This window comes from Ptychodera flava, chromosome 10, assembly GCF_041260155.1.
Source record: "Ptychodera flava strain L36383 chromosome 10, AS_Pfla_20210202, whole genome shotgun sequence".
Taxonomy (NCBI): Eukaryota; Metazoa; Hemichordata; class Enteropneusta; family Ptychoderidae; genus Ptychodera; species Ptychodera flava.
This window is the reverse complement of record NC_091937.1, coordinates 7,703,771-7,723,614: the sequence shown is the minus strand read 5'-3', so window position 1 is coordinate 7,723,614 and position 19,844 is coordinate 7,703,771. Positions and strand designations below refer to the sequence as shown.

Genomic DNA, 19,844 nt, shown 5'->3' with positions numbered 1-19,844 from the left:
CTGGGAAAGGTCCAGTAGTAGGCAATTATGCTTGTATTTCACACTAAATTCCTTGATTACTTCTCAAAAAAATGTGGGTTTTTTCAAACATTTTTGATTATGTCTCCCATTACAAGCTTTGTTTCCCTTCCCTCAATCATCCCCCACAACAGATACCTGGCAGTGTGGCATTCATCTTTGCAGGTCAGACTCAATCTTGCAGCATAGCAGCAGTTTGCGTGAATACCACAGTTCATATACCCCTCCGCCTACGGCCTCGGGGAATAGCTATGTGTTTCTGGTAACACACGGCCCCTCGGGGTAATAGACGGGCGCTATAGCCCTCATGACCAGGCAATAGGTGTTTATTATATTCGACAGAATTGTGAACCCTTCCAATATCCCATCAGTTAAATTATATCATATTACCGGAAAACCATGCACAGTGCAATGTTTTTATTTTCAGCAAGTATAAATTCAGTGTCTGTATGGTATCAGTACATTTAACCCTGTTACCCCAGTGAAGATACCGCAATGAAAACAGTAAAAGCCATTCTTTCAAAAACCACTTTATTTGAAATACAAATGGCAAATGATAGGTGAGGTGGCATCCAATAAAGCAGCCATTTTATGAGTATCGTCACAACTACATAATGTTGCTTCTTCGAGACATGATAATGACTATCAGATTACCATTGAAAAATTTCTTTTCTCTGTTAAAGATTTAAAATGTTGAGTGCCAAAGTCAATTTTTGTTGCCTTTATAAAAAATACCCCAGTCTATTTTCTTTAGATTTTTGCTAAGATTTTGATAAAAAAGTGTAGTCACTGAAATGTGATGTCCATGCACTTGGTAAAAATTATCAAAAATATTACAGAAAAATTCATAAAAATTACAAAAATGTTGCACTAAAATTTTGGCAGGAAAAAGAACAGCACCTTTAACAGACGGGCATTCTGTGGTCTTTAATGTATAAGGGAATATCATGTTAAACCTCCAAGAGTAGAGTAAACATATTGAGAATATTATTTTTTCAAAAGATACAAAAGATTTCAAAAGAAACATACAGTGTTTTGTGATCATAATTTGACAAGGAGCAAGGCTTGTGCAAACCATGTTTATTAATGTGCCAAAATCTGAGCAAACAATTTGTACTATTCTTTTGACTTGATGCCTTGAACTAGAATTTAAGTATTCTAAAATGGGTTGAATAGGTATGCGTAAGATATAACAAAAGAGTAATATCATCAATGATTGCATTGTGATTGACAACAATGATCAACATAGTATTTGACAGCCTCAAGTCCAGGACAATGCCCTGCATGAAGACTGTTTTATTATCTATTTGGTTGTTATGGGTTCCTTTTTAAGGAAAATGCCATTACACGGCACTTTTTTATATTAAAGAGGAATTTCAAATATGGCCACTCAACAGAATGAACAAGTGAATCTTGCAAAATACGACTCTCACTAATATTGTGCTGTGCTGTGCTGTGGTATAAGCTTACAATCACGGTATATTAACCTGAGTGTTACAATCATCTGCAAAAAGTAACTGAATACAAAGTATGTGTAATGTGTAGATGATGAATAAAATAGGGCCCAAAATCGAACCTTGAACTGCTGAAGTTACATCACACCAAGAAGAAAACGCATCATCAAGGCTTAGATCTCTATCGTCTTGGATAGGTAACTTTTGGACCACTTGAAATTAGTTGAACATCATCTGATGACAGCGAGCATGATCCGCTTAATCCAAGGCTTTTTTGAAGCCTTTGGTGAAATTGTCTTTGTTACAGCATAATCCACTTAGTCTGAGAAACTTTCAGTGATGATAAAGCGTACATGTTCGAAAACGCCCTTTTTCTGTTCATGTTCAAGGATTGAAATTCGCTTCAATTTTCGGCAGCCAACTTGCTGCGGGAGTTCCCTCGATCGAATTACGGGGTTAGAGGTCATAGTTTGACGTCACGAGGAAAGCCCTCTGTTTTTGCGCATGCGTATATGTACGATCCACAATAATATTCTGGAAAGATTTCCCTATGTTCCCCGTTCACTGAGTGTGGGTTCGAAAACATTGCAAAGCGAAGCTGTGTATATAAGGAAGATCATTTCTCAGATGGGTTAACAAAGTTTCCAAGGTAAAGATCGAATCAAGCACTGGTAATTTGTCACGTCTTGTCTAGAGAAAGTGGAATTTTCCATCCATTCTTTCAAGAAGTGAAGCGTCGCGCACGGTCCTCCGCTCCAGGGGATATTGTCATCAACATCATACCACATGCGCAGTGGGAAGAAATTGCTGTTGTTGTGAACACCGCTGTACATCACGCCAAGCAAGGGATGTCTGACACTTCGGAGAGAAACAGCGAAAAGCTGAATGACAAGGATAACGCCACTAAGTCAGAGATCGAAGGAAATTCCGACATGAGTGAAGATGCTCCCACCGGAAGCGAAGGGTCCAGTTTTGATCAAGCTGAAGATCTACCAAAGGCCCTCATTGCTACCAATGTTGATATAACGGTGTTTGATGATACCGAGGAGAAGGTAGGTCATTTGAAAGATCGAAATGTTTCTAGGACTTTCCGTTAGCGAGAGCGAGATGGTAAAGACAGAACAATGGATTGCAATGTACCGACATCACTGACTAGCAGTGTAATATGGCTCAACATTACAACATGGATCACCTGCTAGATTTATCAGGGCTTATCGTGGATTGAAAGGCCAAACACCGTGATAAAAATGGATTACGCGATAAATGGGGACTGTTTTTCGACAGAGCCGTGTCACTGTGTAAGCTGCCAATCGCACTGCCTATGATCTGCCCATGGATGTAAAAAATAGACATCCATGGTCTGCCGCGGTGTTCAGATCTTCGTGTCCTACACATAGCAGCTGTAACATACACCTCTGGATTCCCCCCCCCCCCCCAGTTTAAACTCTAAAAATATTCAATTCCCTACTAAAATTACAAAATCTCTCTTCTAGCATTACCTTGACTATGGTAGTTATATTAATATGATATAATTATCTAAGTTATATTCTTTCTGTACAAAAGAATCTGAAAAAATGCTGATTTAGTCGTTATTTAGATAATAGCAATATAACGCACCTTCATTGCATGGTCAACAACATGCATTTTTTTCATATAATCTATTAGTTACTTCAAAAGGCAAGTTTTAGAACACTGAAGTGCAGAACATTATGTGATACTTCAGCCTTAATCAGCACTCTGCAATTTTTCTGTGCAAATATTTGTGTACAAGTTTGAAAGCACTTGAACTGCACAAAATCAATGGGAAAGGCAAATATCTATGAGATATATCTCAAAAAGTAAGATGGGAACAGTCCAGACTCCTTTTTTTTCTTCATTTTTCTTGTCTACTTACAGAATTTGGTTTGCGTTTTCATCTAAAATGAGAAAACCTATTGATAGTAGACAAAACATAGGATGGGGTATTTACAAACTGTGTAACTAAAATAAGTAGGACAGAAACCCCTTTTTCTGTTTGTTTTGTTTTATAATAGCGCTGATCGTGATTTCAGGTTAACATAGCTGCGCGGGCCTGACATTGGACTCCGCCGCCTGAAATACGGACAAATTTTGTTGTTTTTGCTGCTTGCACGGATTTTGTTGCATCTTGTAGTCTGAGCCATAAATTCATGATACGAATTAGTTTGACTTTTAGTAGCCATGGTAACACTACCAAGTTTTATCGTTGTTGCGAAAAATGCAGACATATTTATTTTTGCATATTAATGAGAGAAAAATGACATCATTTGTAATCAGCGCTATTACTCAGAGCACAAATACATAGAAAACAGACAATGACAGTACTTTAAATTTTGTGAAGACTCACCAGTAATGCTAGCTTTTGATGATTTTTTCATTATTTTTATTTTGTATGTCAATTGAAAGTTCTTATTCTACTCCCAAAAGAATGTTGCCAATGTACTATTTAGCTTGTCAACTTAGTGTCTATATTTATATGTGTAAAATGCATTGTTACATTTGAATTCTAATCCAAACCAGAATTTACTTGTCAACAGTAACAACACAGTTTATACATGTACAGGCAGAGTTGATAAGCTGAATACTATGTATCTCAACATGCTTTTAGGGAGTAGAACAAGAAATTGTGGTTGAAATTAAAACCAAAAATAGTGAAAAAAATCACCAAAAGATAGCATTACAGGCCCTTTAATGACCTCAAAAGACAGACAGAAACTTTACAATGGTCAGTCTGCACTGTTGTATGCTGTCACATTTGGTAGGTCTAGCAACTCCCTACCTCTGCTGCTTTTTTTTTCTTGATTGCTGTACAGTGTACAAGCAACATTGAATTCAGTGTGTCAGTAAACGTAATTTTGTAAAGAATATCTTAAATACAGAATGTCCTTGAGGCATGTACATAAATTTTACATTCAATGACTACTGTATTATACCTTCTCGTGTCTATTTATAGACAGAGAAGGTATTAGAGTTGAAAACCAATATGCTGCTGTCAAGAACTTCCGTCTGTCAAGACTTCCGTCTGTCAAGATCCGTTGACGTCATGCCATTGTGATGGTCATATCATAAACTGGTGGGGTGTTCGTGGCTCAGTTTAGGTGTGGGAGAACGATTTTGAGCTATGACAAAAATCAAAAGGGACTTAGCGGCATAGCCACAGTGTTAAGCCTTTCTCCAAGGTTTCTTAGTTGACTACAATCTATTACAGACTACTGAGCTGACGTTAGGGGTACTCACTTTGTGTTTGCTCACTCTTAGTGAGCGCTAGTGTTTGGTACTGTGTTGCGTGGATATCCCCTCATGGCCTCACGTGATCTGGGCCTGTTGCATAATCTGCAGAGATGATCATATGCCTCCGAGTCTGAAAACTGTCATTGTGTAAGCCTGTCGGCATTTTCCTTGCATTTTTTCTCATTTAATTTTGCAAAATATCGGCGAGTACCTCAATATTTCAAGATAACCCTTTCTTCCAATCGTTTCCTGGAGTTTCAGAGTCATATGAACGAAAATGAGTGAAAGTTTTAGACAGGAAAATCGGACGTCGACCATGTTCAATGTTTACAGTACAATCAGAAGTTTACGTGGAGGAATTAACCAACAAACACAGGAGTGTTCATGATGCCCGCCCTCTAGAGGCAGACCCTCCTATATGAAGTACCACATTTGATGCTTGTGGAAAGCTTGACCACACAATGGAGCATTTAAACTTTTAGAAAATGACAAACTGAATAAGAAGGTATTCAGAAAATGTCAAATACTGAGGAAAAATGCGCAAATATTCAAAATAAACAGGTTAACTGATTGGTCAGCTATAAAAACAATGAAAATGTTTATGATCAAAAGTTTTTGAGATGCGTACATTTTAACAAATACAGAAATTATTAACATTATAAATATAAGACCAAACTATTTTTTCAGGGATGGGACAGGTTGGAAATGAGGGGTGAGAGACAAAGGCACTCCTATTGCTGCATGTGGATGCAGCCACACCATTTCATTTACAGCATACTTATTCACTGTGTTGTGTTCAAGTTCCATATTGTACTGACTGTCATACAAGGATAACATAAGCAAATCAAATCAAATTAGAAAAGGATCAATGCTCTTGTGTGGATTTTGCTGAACATGGCTGATATTTCGCCCTATATATTTGGTATCCAGCAAAGGCATATTTTGATGTAAAGTCAAAATTAACACTACATTGCTGACAATATATTTTACCGTTTCTGCATGAACTTTTCTTTTATAAATTATAGTATATTAGTACTTCAAACAGATTAACAGTTATCGTGATGTCAACCCATAATTTTACATCACAAAGACTATAATTCTGCCAATTTTTTTTGTTTTTCAGTCATTTTATAAATTTTGCACTGCACAAGATGATTGAACAAATTGCAATGTTTGATATACAATGCAAGATCCGAGGTACATGAATATTCCACATTGATTAAGGGTCATTAAGCATAGAATTTAATACCGAAAACAATGCTCATAATGTAATCTGCATATTTGAATATCATTATACCTCGCATCTTGCACTAATAGATGTTTGAATTTGTAAACTCAAAGAATAAAAATCCTTTGGTCACAAATTAAATTATTTTTTGAAAAGAAATTACTCTTAAACACTTTTAGCATATATTCTTTACATGGTCATGTATTTCAAGGAAAATATGCCTATTAAAAACAGTAATTTCTTCACTTTCATTTTTTTTTCAATACCATGACAATTATCAGCCATGAGGTTATACAAACACAAGACCAGATAGGCGTTTTTCATCATTTCCACAGGACTCTTTGGAAAATCCATTAAAAACAGTTAAAAGTGACTGGAAATGATCACTTGGTATACATTTAATTTACAGATGCCAGGTTGTGTATTTCACATGCACTCAGGTCAGTAAGGAAGTGCGTCATTACTATTTTGGACTGTTAATTCTTATTTCTGAATTGGTTTAACTTTTTCCCACATTGAACTATCTTTAGGCAGTTTATACTGTAGCTTAGAATTTTTTTGATTGATGTATTTAATCATCTTTTGGGTTCTTTGGGTCCATATCCCACCTCATGCCCTACATCATCAACTATTTACCAACAACTCCATGCCAACAACCAATTACCTGACCTGGCCACACATTAGAGAAGGTACAGCGTCATTGACGGTATTTTACATATATAGGGCTGTAAAGAGGCATCAAATCACAGGTTCTAACTGAATAGGATCCAAATTTTTAAACAAAATCATAATCCTACACATCTCTGTCTTTAACCCTTGTACCACAATGGTTTAGCCCAACCATGACAAAGGTAGAGATGATGAAAGGGTTAACCTGTTCACCCCTACTTGCCTATAAACTGGTCCACACCCAACAATTATTTCAATTGGTCAGGGCCAATCCATTGATTGTGAAATGGTCAAAGGCTCATTAGCTGTAAATCTCTTAAATTTCTGTTATACCACAAAGTATCTTCACATTTTTAAAGATAACCCATCTAATCACAGCAATTAAGTGATATTGCCTTTAACTGCTAGTATGCAATGACAATATGCATTTTTATTACACCTCACTCATTCAGCGTGCACTGCCATTGGTTAAACACGACTCACGTGACATGTAAAAGAACGTGATGATGCCCTCTGCGAACGTGATGATGCCCTCTGCGAACGTGATGATGCCCTCTGCATTTGATATTACATGGATGACGTCATTTTACTTACTGCGCATCCTTTCTGCGCATAACAAATTGTCGTTCGCTTGTACTTGCTACTATCGCTGCGAAACGTCATGCAGAGCTGTCACCGGCACAGTTAGACGATATTTTGATGCAAGTAAACAGCAAACGAACGAAAATGGCAACAAGGAATGCAATTTCTGTGTTCAGCGACTATGCAAGCAACAAATTTGGATACGCGACCGAGGAGATCGGCAAACTTTCAGCGGCAACCCTAGACTTGGCACTGACAACATTTTACGCTGAGGTCCGGACTCATGCAGAAAGGCGAACTGTACTCGAAGAAGTTTGTTCGGTGTAATAAAAATAATAACACATGAGAGCTAGGGCAAGATCACGATTTTTGGCCTGCCCTCGGGCTGGTGGTCATGATCGAAATATTGATGATGCCCTCGCCTACGGCTCGGGCATCATCAATATTTCGATCATGACCACCATCCCTTGGGCAGGCAATAAATCGTGATCTTGCCCTCGCTCTCATGTGTTATTATTTAAGTAAAACAAGAGGCAAAAAGTAAAGAGTTTTCAGTTCATTTTAAATTTCCCACCAGTGAAAAGGGATACCATTGTAAAGAATGTGGGACAGCTGCATCGAAATCTTCATTTTTGGATGTTTTGACAGTGTCAACTATTATCAACATGAGACTAATTCTGAATGATGTCATGGTCACATATAGAAATATCTGCCCAAAATATTTTTTATGAATCTTTCAGAAGGTATTCTTAAATTACAGAAACGGTGTTGATAATTCTTTGTTACCAGAGTTGTTATAGTTTATCTTTAAACTAAAAAAAATCTCATGGAAAATTATACAACCACAAACTGAAGCAATAAGCACAAAAACAAATTTGTCTGAATTTATGTCTTCAGCAGCCAATGGTGTGAATACATGATCATGCCATATACCGGTATAGTAACTAACTACAATTCATTGCGTTGTTACAATAGGTCACATCTGCAAATTTGTGTATTACATAAATGTGCCAGAAAAACAAAATTTGTAATGTTACAAAGTGAAATATGTACTATTAGGACGTATTTCACATTTATAGAATGACTGCTATTATTACAAACATTTATTTTGAATTTTAGCTGACAAACTGTACCGTACATAATAAGTCATTCTAGGTCATTTTCAGAACTGTGATTTCAACAAAAATGTCAATTATTACCTCGCACTAATACAACAAATTGTAGTCAGTGCTATAAACAAAAGACAAAAGTTGCAACTCACACTTGCTGGAGAGTGTTGTTTTCACCACTGAGAATGATGCAAGAGATTTTCACACCATAGAGTGGACACAAACGATGCCTAAGTGGCAAGCAGCAGGACTGTTGGTCTTCCGCTTTGAAATGGGTGACAGCAAATATTACCTAATCAGATCAAACAAGTTGTAAGAGGCCTTGTGAAAATGTGAAAAACTTCTTGTAGGTAGATATTCCTTCCGTTGGTCTTGAAGGGAAAATGCTAAAGGTCAATGGGATTGGCCTCGTAGGATGATGTATGATGTACCAACCTCTTCCGGCACTTGCCAATTATGTATACCCTCAAAAGCATAGCACCATGTGAGATGCAATCAGAACTGTGAATTGATTGCTGAGGAGGCATCTTCCATTTGTGCTTTGTGCTTTGGGAGTTCATTTAGCCCTTGCAAGAGGCGGTGACTCACCAGATACTCATACACTACAGTGCCTGATACAGGGTCAGTATAGCTGTAACTTTGGGTGATTTTACAATTTGTTTGTTTCATACGTCAAATTTATTTCATGTTCTGTTCCCAAAACCATGTTGAGACGCAGAGTGTTCAGCTTGTCAACTCAGCCTGTACATGTGTAAACACTTTTATGTTCAAAGTGCATTCTCATCCAGACTCCTATGTAAACGATATCAGTGAATTCTGCACATATTATTATAGACGCTGTGTCGGCATTCTAAATAGAAGGATAGGTGTTTTAACATGATATTGAGAATATCATACTTGCAATTTGTAATTTATTTACAAACTTGCAATTTACATACCAAAGAAAAAGTTACAGCTACTAGCCCTATGTATTTGGTGTATGGGAAATATTCCTGGGGATTGTTGCATAGTATTGTTTGATTAGTTGCTATAGCTTGATTTGTTGCTATAGCTTCATTTATATTTTTGTTGATCTTTTCCCAAAGGCATCATTTGAAGACATTTTCCGATTCTACGACGCTGAATCATTTGCATACCTGAAGAATTTCCGGAGAGTGAGAATTTGCTTTGCTACAGCAATGGATGCTGCTACGGCTCGTATTGAACTCCATGAGAAAGAAATCCTTGGATCAACAGTGAAGCTCTACTTTGCACAGGTAAAATTTTCAGTTCAATGCGAGGACCCCAGACTTGGCTCTTAACACTGGAAAGTTGACATTTTGAGCAAATCTTGGTTTTCTTCATTTGGATGATGTTTTTTTGGTTCATCGCACAGTAATGTTTTAACATGTATGCACTTTAGTTAAATTTCCTGTATAATGTAGGTTATATCATATGCACCTAGTTTACTCTGAGCCATATTCTATTTTTCCACCAATGATAAATGAGAATCTCAGAACATGGACATGGCTTTATCCTCAAAGTCAACAGCAGGTTTCTACACATTTTATGGGTAAAAGAAACAAGATTTATTTATGCACTCTTAATAACATTTTATGGCTAACATCTACCATAGCAATTAGATTGTGTATGCCTTTTCAAGTATTTGCATCAAAAGCTAGTATCATTTGACTAAGAATCAGAATCTCATTCTCAGTTGATCTACTTCTTTACAGCCACCTGTCCCATCAGATGACCTCGCCAAGAACCCTCACTTGGAACCGCCACCCCCTGTGAAACAGTTTCTCATCTCACCGCCATCATCGCCACCTGTTGGCTGGGAGCCCTGCAATGAAGCAACTCCTGTCATCAACTATGATCTGCTTCAAGCTTTAGCCAAACTCTCACCAGGTTTGTGCATTTCATTGCTGTTTCAAATCCTATATATGATATACCGCTATATGCAGTATGATTCATAGCAATTTTGGTAGTACACACTAGAAAATTGAAAGACTTGAACTTTCACTCAAACTTTCTGTTAGTAAACTTGAAATCATTACCTTTCAAAAGTAAGAATGAAATGCAAAATTTAGTATTGGACAAACAAATTACTCAATATTTACCTACTGTCTAAAATCAAAATGGCTGCCATCCCTGTGTTAACTCTATGGGAAAAAAATTAAATGTTCGATTTATATAAAAATAAGCCAGTAAAACTTAGGCTACTCCATGAGCTTCAAAATGAGCTCCAACAAATAGTAGACCAAAATAGTAGTTGAAAAGTTTGAGAGTCTGAATAGATGTCCTCAAGGCACACTCTACCTTAATTTTGAAAATGTTCAGTGGAATCTACTGTTATGTCAATTTGTTTGTCACAACTGCACTACTTAGGACACTGAAGAACTTATTTTGATTGTGCACACCACATGATCTGATGATGTTCTAAGCTGTGTTCACTTTGTAAAGACAATCAGAATTAATGTGTAGCACGGATAATGCATACCTTCGCTTGAGATGGCAGAGTGAGGTCTCAGTGAGTGTGCATGACCACACCAGAGATCAAAATCATGACAAGTTATTGCTTTAGGGTAGAACACGCCTCGGGGACAGATATTCAGACTCTCAAACTTTAACAATTCTTTTTTGATCTACCACTTGCGGTTCATTGTAAAGCTGTTGGTGTGAGAAAACTTTTCACCATCTTAATTTTTCGAAAAGCAAAAATTTTATTTTTTCTCCATAGAGTTAACACAGGGATGGCAGCCATTTTGAATTTCAAATATCAGTAAACGTTAGGTAATTTGTTTCTCTAGTACCACAATTTCCAAGGTGACCCCCGATTTTTATTCTTGATTTTTAAAAAGAATAATTGAAATATTTCTTGAGGATAGTTTGAGCAAAAGTTTTTAAGTCTGTCACTTTTGAGGCATATACAACCTTAATTTTATTCTTATTTTATCCATCCAATAGGAGAAGTGCATGAACTCCACCCAGCAGAGGGCGACAAACCAAGCATAGTCGTACATGTATGCGAAGGAGGCCAGTCTGATTCAACTCAACGCAAACCAATCATTCAAACAAAGTGTCCAGAGCGAAGGTGACCTCATTCAACAGGATGTTGCAATGTAATCTTCACAGAGCTCTCATGGTCAACTTAAATTTAGACCTAAGGCTAATGGAAGTACATGTACAGGTAGAAATTTGATAAAAAAGGAAATCAATGTGTAGCAACGGACATCCAGCCATCTTCACACATTATAGAGATATCAGTATTCCCATATTTAAGATTGCCGTTATTTATTAAACAGTCATCATGTTGTTTAACTTATTACCGGCTTTTTATGGGTAGTTTTAATTTATAGAAATCGTATGTGCTTTAACCCGTCCACCACCATGGTTTGACCCAAACACATTGTTATCAATGGTGAATGTGGACCTTTTTACTGGGAATTGGGGGTGAGCAGATTAAAGGTTGTATGCGTCCCAAAACTGAAGCACTTAGAATATTTGCTCAAACTTTCTTTAAAGAAACTTTACTGGTAGACCATTATGTAATTCAAAGTGGCTACTATTTCAGTGTTAAGTCTATAGGAAAAATGAGATTTTCAATTAGCACAAAAGTAAGATAAGAAAACTTTGTTTTATCCATGAGCTTTACAAAGAGTCCACACAAGTGATAGACTAGAAAAGTATTATAACATTTTAGAATCGAAATATCTGTCTCCAAGATGCATTCTATCTCAATAATTTGTTTTTCTCATCTGTTGAAAGGAAATTTTTTCAGAGGCGCAAAGCACAGCATTTGCCATCTTCACATAAGTTCGCTTTAATCATAGCAAATGCTTTCTTTAAGTCACTTACTGCTTGCTTGAATTTCAACATGTGTATCACTAGTGCTCCTTTCCTTTGATGAAGCCAATTTTTGTCAGCCTTTTGAGCCTGGCCTTTCACATGCCAGTTTTTGACTAATTCTTCACAGCTGTTGCATCTTGGGGCAGTGAGATCGAAATGCATAACTTTCAGATGAGAATGATTCAAAACACATCCCCATGGTTACAATTGCAAAAGAGAGCTGGTCATGCCCTCATCTTAAGTGTGCCCTCTAAGCCAATAGGACATGCCACAAAGCAACAAACTGCCTTTGACGTAAGCAAATTTCTTGATTTACAAGTAAAGATCTAGGGCTGCGGCAAAATATTTTCCACAAGTCCTCAAATTGACGCAAAGTTGCCAGAAAGACATATTTGTTAGGGGGCACACTGCTCACCTTGGACCCTCATATTGTGGGATAGCACATTTCATATTTCACTGTTCATATTGAACTCGCCATGTGTTTTCAAATATGCAGTCCTCAGACACCATGGTATGGAACCACAGTTGTGAATTGAAATCTCATAAAATGAAACTATCCAGTGATTTTCAACTCAGTTCTTATCATGTCAATGGAAACAATATATAAAACTCAAGTATTACTATGGTACAGGTAATGTAGGCAGTAGATTATAGTATTTACAAAGACAGGGTATTGACCTTTCTGTTATAACTAGGTGTTTTATATTTTCCCATAGCGTGCAGTATTTCCATGGATGTTGTTTAAACATTAAGTAAGATAGATATCCAGACCATCACTGGTAATAGTGTTATTGCTTTTGAAAATTACAGAGTGGTGAGAAACATAGCTACTGGTACATTTGTGTCATTTACTTCTCAGAATCACTGAATTCAAAAAAAGGGGAACCTTTTAATTTCCCATCAAACTCATTGATCCTTCTCTGAATATTTCAATTGTAGATTGAGTGATTTTTAATTCAGATAGTATAATTTGTTGGTGATTTGGTAAGAAAGGAATGACCCACAATATCAAAAGTGGTGGGTGTGCTGCAATGAAAATATCATAACAAAAGAGACGTACATATGTGTATCACTGATATACCAGTATATTGTGATACATATGCAGCAACATCAATACTTTACAAGACTGCTTGATGCATTGTGCCCCAGAGCATTAGAAATTTTGGCGATCGTACTTAATCTCACTTCATTGTTGTTTCATAACACCGTGGCAACTGAAATAGCAGTAACTGTCAACAGTTATATTTGAATATTTTCAGTCAATATTAAATTTCCAACAACATAACGTGGTGGCTATGTAAATACCAATCACCTTTTTAGTAATTTTTACAAACTAATATTTTTTGTGTTAAATAAAATTACTAGATTTTGTCCATATGATCAGCAATGTAGTATTTGAGTCTGTGACCTATGAAGTCTGCATGCTTTGCACTTGACTTGAATATTAATGTTTGTCGTATGGGCAATAAAGTGTTCAATCTCTCCCCCTCTCTCTCTCTCTCAATTTTACGGTATTTCCATCTAGTGTTTGACTCAAATGAAATATTGCTAGCGGACATGTCATTGGCTGATTTTTTTAATTGCAAGACATTGAAATTGAAGTAGCAGTGAATGTTTCACGCTTATATAGCTGCAAAGGTCAATCCCTTCATGAGCTGAATTTCAAAGATAACACAGTATTGATGAAACTTGAACCCATTGTGTCACAACAGCCAGTGTTATAGCCCCGGGCTCATCAATCATTGAAATCAGCCGAGGTTAACATTTCTACTCCACTGTTGGCATGGAAATAGCGGAAACTAAACTATCTGCTGGCCTTGCAAAATGAGACTTGCTTTCAAGCATTTGAAAACAGGGAGTGTGCAACACTACAGTTGAAACAAGTTGTTATTCGTGAAAACTGTCATGTGTAGCGACGACTCGTTCAAGTGATGGACAGATTTGAATGTATTAGGTCATGTCTACCAACTGATGAATATGTACCGGTAACTGATTGTCATTCATTAATAAGACAAAATCTTGTACTTGTCAAACATTATTGCTAAATATTTTGTAATATTTTTTATTTTCCATTGTACAGTAATGAAAACATTTCTGTAAAAGTTGGTTCTGTTTATTGAGTATCAAAACAAATATCACCAGTGGCTGTTTTATCTAACATTAAAGAAGATACTGTTCAAGTGTACAAGGCTTTTTCTGACTCTTTTAAGAATTTAACTGTAACTTCTTGCACTGTTGTAAATGTTTTTAACTCATAATTTTTTTCTGTGGTGCTCTTGTTGTCAACTTTCATCTTGCAGCTGTATAATCATTCACTCTCATTTTCTTAGCTCCTTTTTCCCTACATTTACCGGTATGTTGCAAAGGAAACTATTACAGGGCAAGTTGTGTGTCTTTAAAGGACCCTGGGGAAGTTGGCATGTTAGGTAGCCAGGTATGCTGTTCTAACAGCTGTTAACCCTCCTTAAATGAAGAGTAAACAAGATCACTAATATGTTTTGCCAGGTTCTACCTGTGAAGTCATACATGTATCTAACTTTACAACACCAGTTTCTATATATGCATCATATCATATAGAAAATGCAAATTTGATTACGGTAACACCAAGTTGCCACTACAAGGAGAGTGGTAGCCACCTCATGTTAGAGTGCTATAGAAGGTTTACTTCACAATGCAAAATTTTTCAGATCACCAGCAATGAGTCAAACAGTTTTCACAAAGTTATTTATTTGATCAAAAAAAAATCTAGAATTAATATTCATTTCACAATTGTCACAGGAATTGATGTACACACACATAGCACCAATAATTGAATTTATTGTGTAGATTGAGCCCCTCTGACTACATGTGTGGCTGGTCTGATTTAAATTTCTGTTCATGACTTATCAGACAGACGATGAAGTCAATGTTATTGACTTTGCAATGCACAGGCAATTTCACTACAGTACAGCATAGATAGTGTACCGACAATTGCACTAAGGTACAGCATAGATAGTGTACCGACAATTGCACTAAGGTACAGCATAGATAGTGTACAGACAATTGCACTAAGGTACAGCATAGATAGTGTACAGACAATTGCACTAAGGTACAGCATAGATAGTGTACCGACAATTGCACTAAGGTACAGCATAGATAGTGTACAGACAATTGCACTAAGGTACAGCATAGATAGTGTACAGACAATTGCACTAAGGTACAGCATAGATAGTGTACCGACAATTGCACTAAGGTACAGCATAGATAGTGTACTGACAATGTCACAACAGTACAGCATAGATAGTTCAAAGACTATTTCACTAAGGCACAGCATAGATACCGATAGTTAAGATCTTCAACTCCAGTGTCTATAGGTACAGCAACAGCGGCTCTGTACATTTTTCACTTCAAAGAAATTATTTATGTACCTGATTGTATTGATAGCAGTGAAATATAGTACAAATAACTCATTTAGAGTATGTAATTTAACATAACAATCGCACAATATTTCTTATTGGTATTTTCATTTTAGTATTAAACAGAAATGCTGTACAGAAATTTTACACAGTAGTCATTTACAGTTCTGTTCTGTGTGTATTTTTATGTGGAAATGAATGTTGTAAGTCTTGATAAATGATTCTAAGTTTTTGTTTTATTGGGAAACATGAAGACAAAAAGTACTGTTTCTCTGTCCATCGATGAATAAAGCAATAAACACACATGAAGCACAGTGTTGGATTTCAGTCATGTTGATTTTCTGTTTTCACTTCAACCATATTCATTCTCAACATTTTGTAATTGTAACAATGTTATGCTTTCAGTATGTTTGCATTGGGAGGTGTCAGCAAAGAAGATAATATTATTGATATTAGACAAACGTCACATGCATAAAACGAGAACTAATTCAACAACAATGCATGTTCTAATCAAACGCTGAATTTCCACATGGGTTGTGACATAAGCAGCTGACAGAGTGATTCTGAAAAAGTAACTTGTCCCAAAACAACAACTTTTAAAACATAAAAATATAATGGAATCTTTGCTAGATACAACAGACCAGCGGTTCCCTGTGTACTCACAAGTGATGTCATGGAGTGACCTTTGTGATATATCAGTACTTCAATTCTGTGATCTTAACACTGAAAAATCATGTTTTCTATTCATACACTGGTACTACCTTTGAATTCTGATCACAAAATAAGGAAAATCAAAATCAAAATAAGGACTGATGCCATATATCACAGTTTCTGATACAATTTTGACATACAGGGGAAATTATCATCATTTTAAACCTCAAGCTCCTCTGCCGAAAGATGGAGTAATTACTGGCAGCTTTTGAAGATCACAGTGGAACGGAAATAAGGCGCTGACGCCCCTAACCCCCGAGGCAAGCTCTGTAGATTAGAAATTATGAGCATTATGTATACTTTATCTTGTGACCATGGCTAGAGGCGCACCATAGTCCATCAGTTAATGAAGCATACAATACACCTGAGTAAGGGAAAACCAACCAGCCAATTCCTAGAAATTGTAACCAAACGTGTTTTTGAAGTGTTAATATGGCATTTAAGAGACTTTGGGCAAAATTACTTTTTTGAGGGAGGCGGAATGCTGTTCGCAACAGCCCACCCATCACGGTTTGAGAAGTCCCCCCCCCCCCCCCATTCCACTTTTCCCTTCCACACTACCAAAACTCCCCAATGCCTCTCTCCCCTTGCCTATACGTCGCTTACGTCCTCCATGCCTCCGACCGGAGTGGGGTCGGAGGCATGGAGGCCGTAAGCGACGCATAGGGTCTAGGCAACTCTCCCCCACAAGAACTCCCAACTGCCCCTTTCCACAACACAAGCTTCCCCTGCCCTATCATCAACACATGATTGTGTCTTTGAGTCTAAAATGTGTTTAAATAAACATAAAAAATCTTCCAGCCCATGACATAAAGGAGTTGCTCTCTTCCTGGTCCACTGCAAGCCAATCTCTTGTCAACATTTGTTTTCCTTTTTACACGAAACAGCTTCATTTGTTCATGAGTGCTTTTAATTTGTATCCATGCGTAGGTTTTCTTCGTTTGCATCACACGTTGTCTTACCCGACACACTGCAGGAACCACTGTGTAGCGGTATATGCTGTGCAATCGTTCCTGCCGTGTGTACGTGAAGAAAGGCTTTCATGAAGATCACCTTTTGAAACGATCACACGTCTTGGGTTTTCAGTAGAAATTTTTCAGGCCAAGAGACGTAATTCAGGCAGCAAAGGGCGTGTTCGTTGTGTCATGAGGCATTTTTGGAAAAAAAAAACAACGACTTCAATGCCTTAGTATATGCAATCTCAGAAAAAGCAATTCGCTAATTATTTTTTATTTTCAAAGACAAAGTCGAAAACAAAAGTGCTTAATACTTGGAAGTGTACGAAATGTTTGAACAATTTTCTCCGGATTGAGTGCCCGTAGGCGCAATCTTAGAAAGGCGATTTTTGTTTTAATATGATCTGTTTTCATATATGTTATCAGTATTACTCTCTTGGGGAAGAGTACGAAGGGGATAGCCCCTTTTCGTTCAGTAATTTCAACAAAAATTACACAACCAATCTTGTGTGGTGCACGGTTCGCAATCATCCTTTGTTTGATACGCATGCAGATGTATACAATACAAAGTCAAACATTGTGGTTCTTAAAAAAAACACGAAAATACCCAAAGTGCAGTTCGAGATTGAGGGTATACAAAACAATAGTTGCGACTTTCAATTTCGATCACTACGTTTCATTTTTCTTCCTTCATCCTTTCGCGTTCCTCCACCATATGATACACATATACCGTCAACGTATCGATGTTAGAACGTACTATTTCTCACCACTTCATGACACGTATAGCAAACAAAGTACAATCATAAAATGTCTGAAATTGTATTTAGGGAGCCGTCATTATTAACGGCCGGGGGTTGGAGGAATCGGAGGGGGTCACTCAAAATACTGAAAGCTACAATGTGGGTTGCTCAAAAAGTGGAGAGAAAGAAGGGGGTTTCTCACTTTTCGATGCTAAATAAATTGAAAGCCCTCTCAGATTGCACCATTGCCACATATGGATTTTTCAAAATTTTCGATGCAAGAGGGCGAACACTCCCCTCTCGTGCTCTCCCCCTTGGGGTGTTCTGGCAGTTTTACTAGTAAACAACAATTTGAAGACACCTCTCAGATTGCACCAGACTGCACCATTACACACACCAATTTCTCAAAATTTTCCATGCAAGATAGGGAACATCCCTTCTGACACTTTCCCCCTCAGCCTCTCGCGTGTTCTTCTCCTAGTGTACTTTCAAATTCTGCCCAGTCAGATATTCTACTGAAAACCCTCTCATGATACCCATTCAAATTAAATAATGCTATATGGTTGGATACTGGTTATTGCGTGAACTTTTATATTTTGTTGTCACTTTACATTTCATTTTTTTTGGAGGGGTCACCTTTTTAAACTGTCATGAGTACCAGATGATAATCTAGCAGGGTAGGCGTACACCAGGATTTGAAAGGTCTTTGATATTCTGCAATTTTGTAAATTTTACAAATTATTGTATTGATATGTATCTTTTCTAGGTAGGATGGGTCATTCAAAATTTCTGTGTTAGAGAGGGGTTCATAATAGTTTCCTATGTAAGTTCTCCGATCCTCAGGCCGTAAATAATGATGGCTGCCTTGGGAGTAAACATAATATAGCACACTGAAAGGAATCACGACCGAATTAAAATATTCATCAAGGATTTTTACTGGATTGAATTATGCCACTTCTCATAGCATGTGTAATAGCTCCCACGAGTTTCCTGCAGGAGATTTTCAGATCGGGGTTTGAAGAAAACATGTGAATTTATGCTATCTCGCGAGGAAATCAGTGGTTGACTTCGTAGCGCTGTCTTCTGTCTTCTTTGTCTTCCTCGAAATAAAATCTTAGTTTTGCAAAAGTTTCAAACTCTTGACATGAAGCAAAATAAAAAAGACGTGTGTTTCCTGTAACCTAGACTACCCCATGGAAACCCGCCGACCATAGAAATTTTTGTTCGCATTTTCAAAAGATTTAAAGTAGATTTCCTTAATTTGAAAAGGTACTACATGAGTCTCGGGCAATAAAAACAAAAATGAAGAAGTTCCCGACCTATCTGTCCTAATTTTCGGAGGCATCTTACCAGAAAACAGTCTATGTGGAGGGAGTGTGCAGATTCTGAAATAAGCATTTTTTTTCATTTGGCCTGGGCATGGTGCATTTTTTGGAGATTCTTGAAAAGGAAAACAAAGCTGCAAAGAAGACACGGCAAACGGGATAATGAATGCATCAGCTGGTAGCTTATGATATTGCGTTACATCACAGGGTACTGCAGGCATCATTCGTCTAGTTGTAATCAATATGATCAACACAAGTCATGCATTAAACTTTTTTCAAAGCTTTATCAGTGTCACGTGAATGATATTACTTTACCCTTGTTGTATTCCCAGCATTCTTAGCCTTTCTCCTAGTTCATACACAGGACATTTTCTCTCTTTTTTCATATTCTTAAGAGTGATGATAACGATATCTTGTATAATGACGTGGAGAAGAATAATATTTTCCAGCTGATGACCGTGATGTATTTAGGCGCCACTATTAGAGCGCCCTCTGTGTCGAAAATGTGAGTTTTTAGTCGGAACTCTGGTTTTCAGCTTGCAATGGGAAGTTTGGCCAGACAGTTACTGTAACGATA

The 19,844-nt window shown here is 37.2% G+C and overlaps 1 protein-coding gene across 1 annotated transcript; it reads left to right on the top strand.

Annotated features, from left to right (window-relative positions):
• Nucleotides 1-1,984: 1,984 nt before the first annotated feature.
• On the top strand, nucleotides 1,985-15,843 carry LOC139141892 (calcipressin-2-like). The gene is made up of 4 exons (XM_070711649.1): nucleotides 1,985-2,524; nucleotides 9,395-9,565; nucleotides 10,025-10,199; nucleotides 11,259-15,843. The coding sequence occupies exons 1-4, from the start codon at nucleotides 2,321-2,323 to the stop codon at nucleotides 11,387-11,389; spliced, it is 681 nt and encodes a 226-aa protein (XP_070567750.1). The 5' UTR covers nucleotides 1,985-2,320; the 3' UTR covers nucleotides 11,390-15,843.
• The last annotated feature ends 4,001 nt before the right edge of the window (nucleotides 15,844-19,844 follow it).